Here is a 13,568-nt window from a genome sequence, read left to right on the forward strand (position 1 = left end):
TTTTTAGAGAATCAACGGAATTGTGGAGAGACTAGTATTGAAAATGGAGTTAGTTGAGTTACCGCCAGGGGAGGCGAGATGCGACTAGGGGAGAGCTGTTCGAGAGTGGATAAACTATTGGTCCTAGCCTTGGACTTACCTTTCAAGTATATGTTACCCAATAAGGAACTCGATACTTATCTTCTAGTAGCTTTTTTATAATAATGGTGAATCTAAATTGAAATTCCCATTGATGTTCACTCTAATATCGAATTGAGGTCGTGTGGCCTTTTGTTATTTATAACTAATAGAGAAATATCTTTATTTTAATATATTGATTCTACACAAAAAAAAAAAAAAACTTCAAAAATGACATATATTACACATATGGGCTTAACTAGTATAATTGGAGCACTCATCAACAAAAACTTATTTATAAAGAGGAATCTCATTAGCGAGTACTTTGCTACTCATTAAGTATAAAATTCATTTTGTAGTTATTTGCCACGTGTGTTGATATATATACATTGTAAAGAAAATCAAATAGACTACTAATGGAGAAAACATTTATAAGGGTGTATCAATCTATGTTTTTACTTAAAAATCTAGTTAGAGTTCTTGATATTCCATTGTCCATATTCCCATATTGATTCATACGTATATTTCGAAACTTCAAAGGCGAAATTAATATAGGAGTAAATGTGTTATACTATAACAAATTAAGGTTTTTTGAGAGGTGAAATTGTTTTGCAATAGATATATCATGACACCAATTTGAGATTTTTAACAGCATTACTCCTCGTTTCACTTTACATCACTTTCGTATTTTTTTCACCGACTCGACAAAGAATTATCAAGAGCGGTGGCAGAGAGGACTGCCAGAGCGCACAAGCATTTCCGCGGCCTCCCTCCTTCGGCGGAGCATCCCCCGCAGCGACGGCGGAGCGTAATGGGTGATGTCATTGTCTTCTTGCTCCGTCGCTGAATCCGAGAGAGGAGAGAGATGGTACTGCCGGTGGTAAGTTAGGAACCCTCGCCGTGAAAACCTTCAGCAAACCCATCGCCAATCGCATCAAGAAACAAGCCACCCATCACCCCAAGTTCAGACAGTTCATCATCAATCTTGCCCAGGTTTTCTTTTTGATCTCTCTCTCGTTTTCGTCGCTAAAGATGCCTTCTTTATGCAATCGTCTCACATGGGTCGAGTCATTTTTTGTTGTTCTTAGTCTCTGATCATTAATTTCTGCGAAACATGATATTGGGTTTTGGACCTTTGGTCCTGTTTGTGTTCCGTTTGTGACTTTTGAGCAAGTTGGACTGCCGGCGGTAGATGATTGGAAACCCCTGCTGTTTCCGATTAGGCAAATCACAGGTTTACCACGCAAATTCAAAGGCGCATTTATGGTCGCGCAACCGATGTTGCCATACGGCCTTTGAGTAAAGAGAAGGCTGTCCAGGCTGCTGTTGATCTTGCTGGTGAACTGTTTGTGTTCTCGGAATGTACTAATACTTTTTGAATTTTGCGGTGATTGATGCTTGCGGGGGAACTTATCGCAAGAGGATGGAACAAAATCAGGAAACTTTTTTTGACTGCGAGATATGAATAAGAATATTTGGGTGGTGGCGTGTTTAGTTATGTTGCAGCCTCAAAATCATTTGAGATTACATGATATGGTTACTTTTTGTTCTCAAGAAGGTATGGAACATTTATGTGATTTAGGAGGGCATTGGATAACTGTGGGAAATTGTTGTTCAGGTTATTCTTTTATGCTTTTCTTGGCATTCGAGAGATTGTCACGGTTAATATTTTTGTCCCTTCATTGGGTTTACACCAAAGTGCTGCTCGTTTTCCTTAAAACAAAAGTACCTTGTGAAAAAAGGTTTGCCCATGTCAACTGTATTTTTTTGTCTCTCTTGAACGTTAAGAAAATGTGGCGGAGACACATTTTACTGGTCATTCTACCTGTTGGAGTCCAATGAATATTTGTAGCCGTTATGAGCTCTCTCTGTGATTTACTTGAATGTTCATCCTTTGCACAATAGCTGGTCAAAATGAAAGGTTGCAGTCATACTGGGTGTGCTTTACATAATTTTCAGTGAGGACTTCCGTTTTCCTCCTTTTGGAAAGTTGCTCCTACAGGGGATATATCTATCCAGTTAAATACTAAATTGATGACTGTGCTAGCTGCAAGCATATTCAAGATACTGATTTTCTCACCGTTATGACCTCACATTTCTTGGGTCATTCTCGCGTTCTTAAATGATTCTTGCACTTCCTCAGGTGGCCGGAGCAGCTCTTATATTTAAAGTTTAAAGAAGTTCTAGATCAGAGGCAAGAAAAGGGGAGTTGCGCAGACAGGAACTAGAGGTATCGAGCAATATGAGTTTTCCTGCTTGCTTCCCTTTTCCTCTCTCTCTGGGTTGTCATAGAAGCTTCTGTGAGGCTTGCCTATCAATTTGTTTTAAGCTTCATATGCATTGAAATTACATTGTATTTGGCTAATTGGCAATGTTGCAACATTCGTCAATTTACCTTTCATCATATAAAGGTACTTGGTGTTTTATTTTAGTGTCAATTGAGCAGCTGAAGGAGCATGGATATAATGTCAGAAACTTTCTTATGATCCGTTATTGTCCTGAGTGACTACTATTAACTGCCGAATTTTCTTCCATAATCAACTTTGCGGCACTATTAATTTCACATGGTAGTGGTGAAAGCAAATTTCTTGAGGAATGACAGAAATGTTTGTTCTGGTCTGACAAAGTTGCTTGCTACATCATATATATAGACAGCTCCGTGCTCTTTCTCCTTATTTATCCATTGTGTACCATGGCGTAGGCAATGAAAAGGAGAGACGAAGAATTAGCTAGAGAAGTTGAGCTACTTAGACAGAGAGTTGAAGAACTGGATCGACTTGCCAAAGGATGTGGACTTACTGGTATAATGCAAACACGCACAGCCGTAAATGAGAGTACAGGACCATCTTGATCTCTGTACTTATAGATCACACTATAACTGACCAATTTTGTGAACTCAAATATAGAACAGCTATCAGTTGGCTGGAGCCTTGATTTTTTTTACTAATTGGGTCAAACAGATTAAACTATATTGTACCCAAATACAGAATCTATGAAGCATGATTTGAATAATTTCCTGGTTTCCTTTTGCTAATATTTTTCCTTATGTTTCTGTCTGTTACTGTTCACACGCCTTTTAGATGTTTGCCTGGGTGGTCGTTCTGATGATTAACGATGTCGGATTACAAATTGCGTGTCATTCTTTTTACATGTGTTCTTTCTTTAGAAGGCTTCCGTGGGGATCCCTGAAAAGGGTTGGTTAGTCGTCACTTAATTATTGGGAATTCATGTTGGTTGTATATGTGTGCCCGTGCTTGCCTTTGTGTGTGTGAACAACAGAAATCTTAAAGTCGGTTGTATTCTAAATTGTTTGGATTGCTAGATGGCAAGTGTTTTGACATGTAAAGATGAACACTTTTATTGATGATAACTTGTAATTTCGACATTTCTCTTATTCTACATTTGTGATGAACATGAAAAAAACTTTAGCAGTATAAATAGGACAAGGGCTTCTTGTCGTACGGAATTCCATAGTTGGTGTTCCTCATCTTCTTCTGTTCAGCAATAATGGTCATCTAACCTTGACAGCTGAAAGTGGATGCATCAATGGAGCAGATTTTGGAGCTCTTGATCAAAACAATCTATATAAGTGGACTCAAGCTTTTTGTCCAGTAAAATTTCTCTAATCTTAGCATGGTTCTCTCTCACTTTGTTCCCGTATGCATCTCCTTCATCCATCACTGTATTCACAGCCTTACACACAGATTCCTTAGTCAGGCGCCCATCTTCTTCGCCTTTCTCTACTTCGACTCCGACCTTCAAGTTGTTGCCCATCATCCTCGCATTGAATATCTGATCCCCCACTTGCGGCAATAGCACGAGCTGACACTTGTTGACAATTGCTTCAATGGTCGAGCTGGTTCCACAATGCGTAATGAAGCAACCAATGGCTGGGTGCTGAAGTATCAACTGTTGTTGTACCCAACCGCCATGGACTGTACCCCGTCCTTGAACCCTTTCTTCGAATCCCTCGGGCAAGGCTTCCTCAATTGATGATGTTCCGAAAGGTGGCTTGAGTGCTGCTAGGAAAGGCAATCCCGTAAGTTCTAAACCCAGCAGTAGTTCTTGGAATTGATCCTTCTGCATTGTGCATTCACTTCCGAATGCACAGTAAATCACTGAGCCATCCTTGAAATCTCCTAGCCACTCAACCCATTTCTCATCTAGACCAGATGTCGATGGCTCAGGTATGACCGGTCCAGAAAGCAAAACAGGCTTCCCAAACTGGCTTTTCAGGTACTCAATGTAGGGCTGCTCAATTTCTCGGCATGATCTAAAGCTCAGTATGTCGGACTCAACATATCCAGCGAACATACGATCTGAGAACCCGATATTGCTGCCGTAAGTCTTGTACCTTATTGCGATCAGGGCTCTCGCCTCGTGGAGGTGGAGCTTGATTGATGAATTTGGGTAGCCAGCTGGGGGGACCATGTAGTCGGCCTCCGTTAACTTGTGTGCACTGAGGTGCCTTGCCGGAGATAGGGTGTAGCTGACAGTTACAGGGCTGATGATGCAATAATGGACTGACTTGATCCCCAGGTCACGTGCGATGGCGGGCAGCCAGTGAGTGAAGTCATGGAAGACACAATGAGGCTTCAGGGTCTGAAGGAGTTGGCGAACCGTGGGCTCGGTGTGGTCCATGGCGGTCATGATGAGCGGGTGGAGCGGGTAGGGCACGTCGGAGGTGGTCTCTGCATCAGGAGGGAGTCCCTCCACGTGAGGGATGGCGATCGGGATGAATGTGATGAGGTCGGGATGGCGGTTGAAGTGCTCCAGCTTGGCTCGGGTCCTGGGAGGGATGAGGAAGGAGATCTTATGGCCTTTCTTGGCTAGCTTGTTGGCAAGGTGAAGGAATGGAGTCAGGTGGCCCATTGCCAACCAGGGGTACATTGCAATGTGCAGTCTTGATTCACCCATGATGATCCTGGCCAATCCAATAGAGAATTAGAGACCTCGTAATCATGCATGACCTCAGGTATTGCCACGGCACGTCTCAAGCAAAACTTTGCAAGGATGTTGCATTTGAGGATTGGCTTGGAAAAGAAAAGCAAACATGAATTACGACGGTGGCAGATGACTTTATCATAAAGCTCTCCTGTGACACGGTCGTGACCTCTTTGATCCGAAAAAGAAACATCAGATCACAAGCTATCCGTAGGATCATGCAACTTGAAACCTCAACTGATCACATGATTTCATTTGACCTTTTAAAGACAACTGTATATAGAAAGATGGTAAGGTAAGGACTAATCTCTTCTAACAATTTACTGATTTTGAATTGACATTCCATATTAAGATTAAAATTAAAACAAAGAAAGAACACTACGAAAATATACGAAACACTAAGGCTGTATGATTTATCCTATCATATATTTAGTGTTTGCTAAGGATATGATAAAGTCGGATATAAGGGGATATATGCAAGATAAAATTATCGCATGAGAGAGGTGGGATAAAAATGAATGGAAAGTTATTTTTCTCGAATAACAAACTTATTAAATTAACAAAATTAAAATTATATTTCAATATTAATTATATTTGAATTCTAATTTAAGAAATTAAAAATTAAAATTATTTTTAATTTAATCTTATTTTAATTTATATATTCAACTTTAATTGTATCTTATAATAAACATTAAATCTATAAATTATATATTTATATTTATTATATATTTTAGGTATTTTTGTATTTTAGGTATGTTAGTACGGTTTACTATTTAATAAAATCTTATTAAAGAATGATGAAATGGTTAAAATGAAATAATAAAGAAAATAATTTTAAAAAGAGGAAAAATAAAATAAAAATAAAAATAAATTAAGGAATAGTGTCATGAGAGATTTTCACCATACAATGATATGTTGTTTATATTAAAAAAAAATGTACATGATATGATGTGAATATATTCGATTTTAATACTACAATTCACCAAATAGCGAATATGATATAGAAAAATTCAAGGATTTTATATTCTATCTTATCTAGTCCTATCCTGGATTAGAAATCCGGACGATCAAACATAACCTAAGTTGTTTATTCTAAAATGACCTTTTCTTTTTTTGGGAGTTTTCTATAGAACTTGGAAACAAAGAACTTGGCTTAGAACATGCAAATCGTAAATATTTAACGTTTGGTATTTCAAGATTTGGCATTTTTATAACATTATCTACAAGCGTATGTAGGGTGAGATGTTTTGCTAATCAACTATGGAAACTGTGGCAAGGAATTAAACGTAAGAGAGAAACATAATAGAACAGGAACAAGATGACATTGTAAGATTATCACATCGCAGTGCGACATGAAATTGCAGGAAACTATCCAGGAAAGAAGAAGGAAAAGCAAGAAGAATACCCGTTAGACAGAAATGTCAAAATGCACGGTGATTCTGTAGGACAAGAGAGGAAGATCAAGAGACTATTAAAGGGAGGAGGAGGGAGAGAGAACTGAATCTGTTATGCTGGCTATATTTTCTCCAAAATTCGGGGAAGCAGCATCAGGTGCAGTCTGTCATCTGTTTTTGGCAGTTGCTCCAACCCCTACATAAATGCTTTCGGTACATTCATGTAGTATCAACCGATATGTCACTTAAAGCTCGTGAACTGTGCGCATTTTGAGGTGAGTTAACTGACCACGGTCCGTGAATGAACACTCGAAGGCTTCGGCCTCTTCCACCCGACCCCGCAGGTTTTATGGAATCAATCTCCTCTTCATCTAACCATTTTTCAATTCATCATTTGACAGTTTGACCTCTATCACAGCGGGTCTATGTTTAGCCCGGTTGGGAAGAAGCCAATAAAGAAATTCTCATGGCTGGCTTCAAATTCACACGCTAAAGCATTTTCATGCACTGTGGTCAATTTTCTGGCATTCAGTCAGCATAAAAGACAACTACTGTTTTTGGAAAAGCTTCATGGGAGCAAAGCCAGAATGAAGGAACCGACTATCAACCGGCTGAAAATATATGTCAAATGAAAGCTTTCGAAGCTCAGCAGAATATTTTTATTGCCCAATATTACAAAGCCACTTTCTTCCATTATTGATAATTTCTTGCCCGTATCAAATCCATACCGACGTAGGAAACAAATTCCATGACCAAGTGTATACTTTCCCATGAGGAGGGTCGTTGACCCAAGTACAAGAAACCAGAGAAATAATCAGGATGCAAACTACATGATGTGTGTGGCAGGAAAGACTACCACATTTTCTTCCGAGAATTTATTGGATACAAAATATATAGCAACCAATGCATCGAATTTTTTCTGGCCAACTAGGTATCGGCAGTGTCCAGCAAGCTCTAGTGTTGAACTGAAGACCACGAATTTGCTTCAACCCAATTAAAAGCTATAGGGCTCAGAAAAGCATCAGGAATGCCGAAGGAATTGACCAAAGCGAGTGCGTGCGGTCTCAACTCGCTGCAGAGTTTAGCCACTTCCTTCCGTACAGCAGCGGCATTCTCGGTGGATAAGTAGCCATACCGCAAGAATGAAGCATCCTCTTCCATGCAAGTCAAGGCATACATGGATCTCAGCAGAGCCAGCATGTCCTGCCAATAAATACAAAGATTTGCATATTCAGTACAGCCCAAAGCACAGTGCACAAAAGGGCACGCAATAAAGCACTCCAAGGCTTATAAGTCTTGTATACTTAGCACTACAGGACAGCTTGTCATGTCATCTAATTCATAGATAAAGGGGACGAAAGCAAAAAAAAAATATTCGTGGGAAACAAATATCTTCAACTCAAGGTGCATATAATACCCTCTTTCTAATGGATACCTACCCGAAATCATGGCATCATCGACAAATCAAGAACATGTTTAATGTGCATTATAATTTTGGCTAAAACGATGGGCTTTAGACATTTGCAGTGATTTTTTTACGGTAGCTTCCTGAAGGCTTCACCAATTAAGTACCATAAGATTAGACACAAAGATATTAACATCCAACATTTCTTACTTAGTGTTTTGGCACTTTTCACATTTATTACGATTGTGAAACCAGATGCCAGAAGGGAAGCAGATTTACTTTCCAATCAATTCCTTATTTTATTTTTTTTCATTTGAATCATAGATAGCCTACTGTGTTATTTTAGTTACATTAAATCCTATCAAACCGGCCAATAATAAACTGCTCATTCCTCAAAGTGAATGTTATGTCAGTATTGGGGAGAATAAATGCATATTTACCTTCAATGAACCAGCTGGTGAATTTTCTTCAACTTCTACAAAATTTTGCAGTACACATCGTTCTGAAAAAGCTCGACCCAAGTCTTCTGCAAGCTGGTAACTCTGGGATGGTGAAAGAAAACAATTTAAGAGACATAGCTATAGAGAGAGAGAGAGAGAGAGTTGGGGGGGGGGTTATTTCTTCATTTCAACATAACATGTACTCACTGAAAGCAATGCATGCTCTTTCCTTTCTCCTTGTGCTTGACGTTGCAATATCTCCTCAGCAAAACGATTCAATAAATCTCTCTCCCTCACATGGAAGGCATCAACCTGGAACTGGTCACTTCTAAGCACAGTGCTGGGGAGCTGCTGCGGTAGCACAGGGCATGGTCCATTCATGTGTTCCAATCCCAACCCTTTAAATGGCTTATTTCTCTTCCGAGCCACTAGATATTCAGCAAAGAGTGTCTTGCTTATCTGAATTCACAATAGCACACATTCGACTGAGAAAACCTTTTAAGAGCACAGATAATTAGTAGGAAGTATCACCCATTGCATCGCAAGTAAAATTAAACAGAAGCAAACTACCAACTAAGATGAGTAGTTCATGCTGATAAGACAGATATAGCATGAGATGAAACAAGGTGTTACAAGCATGTAACGAATAAAAAGAAAAGGGAACAACAAAAATATCAGGGCTCCATGTCTTAACCGGTATGGAGGCCTTTTCAAGTACATATAACAAGATTTAAAACGATCTTTTTGTTCATTTTCCCACTTTTTGCAGGGTGACAGATGTTTGCACCCGTCTGTGGTTACGGCTCTGCAATTTTCCTTTTTAGAGAATCAAAGGTAAAAATAAACAAACGAAAAACTAGTTGAAATGCTAACTTTTGCAGTCCTAATGATGTTTAAAATGAAAAAAGCTGCTTATACATATATTTTATGTCCTTGGATGGCAATTTATTGTCTATTGCACTTTTCACTACTTCAGACAAAAATAGAGACCTAAGAAAAGTAGGAAACAAGAAGAAAAAGGGACCATCCCAAACATGCTCATATTTACAGAAATTACAACTAGAGGACCGTTCAGAATAGAAATTGCAAAGTCATGTCACCAATTTTTAACCTAACTGCCACATAAACAGTGACCAGTTAAAAGCACTCAATCTATTCTGAATTAAACACTAACAGATCCTAAACATGATTTTATATTCATTTCCCTTGGTCTCACTATCAGAAAGAAAATGAACAGCAAATCAAATAGACAAATTCACCTCATGTACTAAAGTACTTCAAAATAATTAACTTGTTTTTTCCTTTTGCAGTAGGAATTTAAAGGTGACAACCTGTTGCATCAAAACATTGTTGTCCCCTTCAAATGTGGACTGCACATCTTTTTCACCTTTCAAATGGCCAATGCGATTTTCAGTCTTGAGGCCTTGTCCTCCACAAGCTTCACGACATTCCTGAAGAGTCCGCATGTTATGCCAGGTAAATGAAGCCTTAAATGCGCTAGAGAGGATGTGAATGGTTTTGTTCAATTCAGGTGTCCGCTTCACGTAAATCATCTTCAAGTGGTTAGCAGAGAAACTCATTGCATATCTGCAATGGAATGGAATAATGCTCAGAACAACACAAATATATGCCAAATTGTCAAACTAGCGACTCAGAATTATGAACTTTACTGTTAGGCGTTATATATTTTTAGGCTGATCATATAATAGCTAATGAATTAATGCACACCAATAAAGTTAGCGATTCAAACAAGCACTCATTAACTGATAAATTTGGCTTGACATTTCTCGTGTGCTTGTTGAATGGCAACAAGTATAAGGAACCCACAACGCTAAAAAATTACATTCCAGAAGGTTTGAACTTAAGGGTAAAAAAGGCTTAGCAATGGGGCAATGGACATATTGCAATTTTTTCTAATGCAAACCTAATGAAAGGAGGTCATATCAATTTCTAGGAATGATACAAGGTGCTGAAATAATTCATGATAAATTGAAACCATGCGTCACGGCGATTAAATTAAACCAAAAGGCAAAGTCACTTGATGGGAGTGACAATTATACAATAAAGTCTGCTGCAACTTGCAAATACCGTCTTTTATAGAATATTAACAATATCCAACCAATGTAGAAAACACATCTCATGACATGATATTGAAACACAGACATCCAGCTATTAATTCAATTAAAGAGAGAAAACTAACGTCTTTGCAAGGAGAGGTAAGAGTCTCTGTTGATGACTTGGGTAGTCCAGCAATAGTACTTCAGGCTGGTTGGGTGCAATTGAAAATGCTCGCCTCGACAATGCATACCGTATGGCGATCGCCAAACCAATCTGATAAAATGAACATCAGATACATCATGATGCTTGTATAGCATTCACCTCCAGTCATCGCATAGTAATTCTAAAGTTAACTTGATAACCGATAAAACTCACAAAAGCACTCAACTAAAATTACCTTGGCAGAGTAAATTGCACTGGCTGCAATATTTACACGCCCAGCTGTTAATGGGGCCAAGAATGCTGCAAATCTCTGGAAAATAGAAGTGCAACTATCACTTGAGAAACTCCATTGAACATATAAAACATGCTCTCCTGCTGCTATCCAGCTCAAACATGTCAAGAAAAACAAAAAAACAAAAAAACAAAAAAGAATGTAAGAAAGTTGTATGTCTGCAATTTTAGATGTGAATTACTTGATCAGGGTCTTTAATAGCACTAAGATATTCCCCATCTGGTGAAATGTCAGCCACTGAATTCAACAAGTTCTCCCGTGGAATCCGCACGTTATCAAACCTAATCCACCACATTGAAGGAACTTATTAGACCATACAAAGATATGCACATGTGAGCAAAATTTGCACTGATGAACAACAAGTAATTACCATATCCGACCATTGTCGACACCATTCAGACCAATTTTATGCCCACAATCAGCTATACGTATGTTAGGACAGATGTTGCCATCTGCATCTCTTATCTGTACTATAAATGCATGGACCCCTTGATTGATCCCATTGATATTGAGCTGGGAAAAAGCCACTGTGTGCGTTGCATGCTGCACAGCCACAATAAAAAGTATATTAATAGTAAGGACACGCGGTGCTTTCACTACAAAGAAATACGATAAAAAAGTAAGACACTGTGTCATATTTCATGGCTACATACTGCAAGCAAATTTTATTTTGCGAGTAAAAGTGTCATTACATTTGCTGCTCCTCCAATCCAATATTTCTGTGCTGACTCACATGGAGTGTTAATAATAAACTCCCTGGCCCTTGGATCATATGTCGTTACTGTTTCAATGCCTCGAACCTGACAGCACAAACCCCAATACCAAGCAATCAGTTTAAACAAAAACTCATCAAGGAATAACACACACATTGAATTCACTCATAAATAGGACCCATCAGAAAAGAGAGTCGGTCATAACATAGTTCACCAACGTTGCATACATTACTCCCATGCCCCAATTCAGTCATCGCAAAGCAACCCTTGACCACATAATTCTCGGTGTCTCTCAACCACTTCACGTGGTGCCGCTCTGTGCCGAAAAATTGGATAGCGCCACCCCTGAAATCCCATCAAAGCAAACAGATGTAAGCATCCTTAAAATCACACTAATCTTAGGTAATGGATACGAGACCCCAAACGGATGCACCACATTCACCTAAGCAGAAAAGTAATGCGGGACGCAGAGCAAGCGCATAAACAACATATGCAGAAAAACATAGGAGACTTACGGAGCCACGAAAGAGAGATTTCTACCCTCTCTGCGAAAATTGCCAGACAACGAACAGAAAAAACAGAGAATTCAATTCAATTCTCCATAATCGTATCCGACCAAGTACAGAGTTCAACAGTAATGAGTACCAACATCATGAAAATAACCATCTTGCTCCAATGCTAACTAAAAGTCAACTACCCGAGAACACGATCGCGGTTCCATCATCGAAGCAAAAACTCAAAACCACACAAGCGAGACGCACCACAAGAAGAAGTGGACCCCGAACTTGATCGCCAGCGAGTGGTCGTATATGTTGGCCACCTCCTGCAGCGCCAACTTCCGCAGCTCCCCCTCCGCGGTGCCCGCCGTGAGCCACCCCTCGAACACGCCCCTCTCGAGCAGAAACTCGATCCTCCTCATCGTCATCTCCCGCTGCTGCTCCATCGACTGGTTGTAGTCCGGCGCGACGAACACCCGGCCGCCCACCCGCCGGGGGTTGAAGAGCTTGCTCTGGGTCATGAGCCCGAACAGCCAGTCCCGCTCCGCCACGTTGTGGCCGTCCAGGAGCGCCCGCATCGCGGCGACGTCGAAGGCGGCCGCCGGCTCGGCCAGCTCGGGCGGGGAGTAGTCGAGGCAGGGGGCGCCGGAAAGGGAACGGGTCTGGGTACACGGGTCTTGGGTCAGGTGGTTCTTGATGACGCGGGCGCGCCAAAAGGCTCGATCCATGGTCGGAGGGGGGGAATCGGAAGGGCTCTCGACGGAGCGAGGAGAAGGGGATCGGAGCTTCGTCGCCGGCGAACGAGAAGCGAAGTGTAACCCGGACAGATGTTGACTTTTCCGCCTGAGAAGAAGTGGCTTTAAAGGCGGGGGAAGGAGGAAGACTGGAGAGGCGTGTCGGTTGGGAAAACCGGCGGAGTAGGGATCCACGGGTGCATTCATCGACTAACAAGTAACAATCACCCATTTGTTTTTGACAGGAGATAAATGACACCGAAAAATGATTTCAAAATTTTGACCAAATATGAACTTTTAATTAGGTAATTATCGTAAAAAATGTCAAATTAATACATCTAATTCAATATAAAATCTAATCCATGAGCTTTTAAATGAGTTACTATTACAAAAAAATCTTAATAGTAACAAAACTGATACGTTTATGATAATTTTATTTTTTTATTAATTTTTGTAAAATTGAATTAACATTACAAAAAAAAATCACAAATTAATATATCTGAAATTTCAGATCGATACACCCATCAACTATCATATATAATATACCTTATCAATTTGAAAGTAGAATTTATCACAATTATATTCGTTCAGATTTTTTTGTGATTAAAAAATCAATTGTGAGTAAATTTATATGTGTGTAGATTTAGAATATTTCGCAATACTAATTACTTTTAAATTATTCAATTTAATCTGTATATTTTTTATACATAATTTTCGAATTATATCAAAATATTTAATGTTGTGGGGATCCAGGCTGCCTGCCCTTCCTCCCGGGGAGTGGAACGGGTCAAGCAACAGGGGAGAAATTTTTT

At 39.7% G+C, this 13,568-nt stretch overlaps 1 protein-coding gene and 1 long non-coding RNA gene across 2 annotated transcripts; one reads left to right on the plus strand and one right to left on the minus strand.

The window, feature by feature from the left end:
- Positions 1 to 780: 780 nt before the first annotated feature.
- LOC104424970 lies at positions 781 to 6,528 on the plus strand. Its single transcript, XR_721571.3, has 4 exons — positions 781 to 1,110; positions 2,261 to 2,347; positions 2,819 to 5,356; positions 6,426 to 6,528. It is a non-coding gene; the product is annotated as an uncharacterized LOC104424970 (long non-coding RNA).
- Positions 6,529 to 7,075: 547 nt separating this feature from the next.
- LOC104424967 (acyl-coenzyme A oxidase 3, peroxisomal) lies at positions 7,076 to 12,998 on the minus strand. Its single transcript, XM_010037522.3, has 11 exons — positions 12,287 to 12,998; positions 11,753 to 11,870; positions 11,505 to 11,612; positions 11,183 to 11,355; positions 10,994 to 11,093; positions 10,756 to 10,830; positions 10,501 to 10,631; positions 9,632 to 9,887; positions 8,508 to 8,759; positions 8,301 to 8,402; positions 7,076 to 7,658 (listed from the first exon to the last, which is right to left on the minus strand). The coding sequence occupies exons 1-11, from the start codon at positions 12,961 to 12,963 to the stop codon at positions 7,410 to 7,412; spliced, it is 2,241 nt and encodes a 746-aa protein (XP_010035824.2). The 5' UTR covers positions 12,964 to 12,998; the 3' UTR covers positions 7,076 to 7,409.
- Between the last annotated feature and the right edge of the window lie 570 nt (positions 12,999 to 13,568).

This window comes from Eucalyptus grandis, chromosome 11, assembly GCF_016545825.1.
Source record: "Eucalyptus grandis isolate ANBG69807.140 chromosome 11, ASM1654582v1, whole genome shotgun sequence".
NCBI classification, from domain to species: domain Eukaryota; kingdom Viridiplantae; phylum Streptophyta; class Magnoliopsida; order Myrtales; family Myrtaceae; genus Eucalyptus; species Eucalyptus grandis.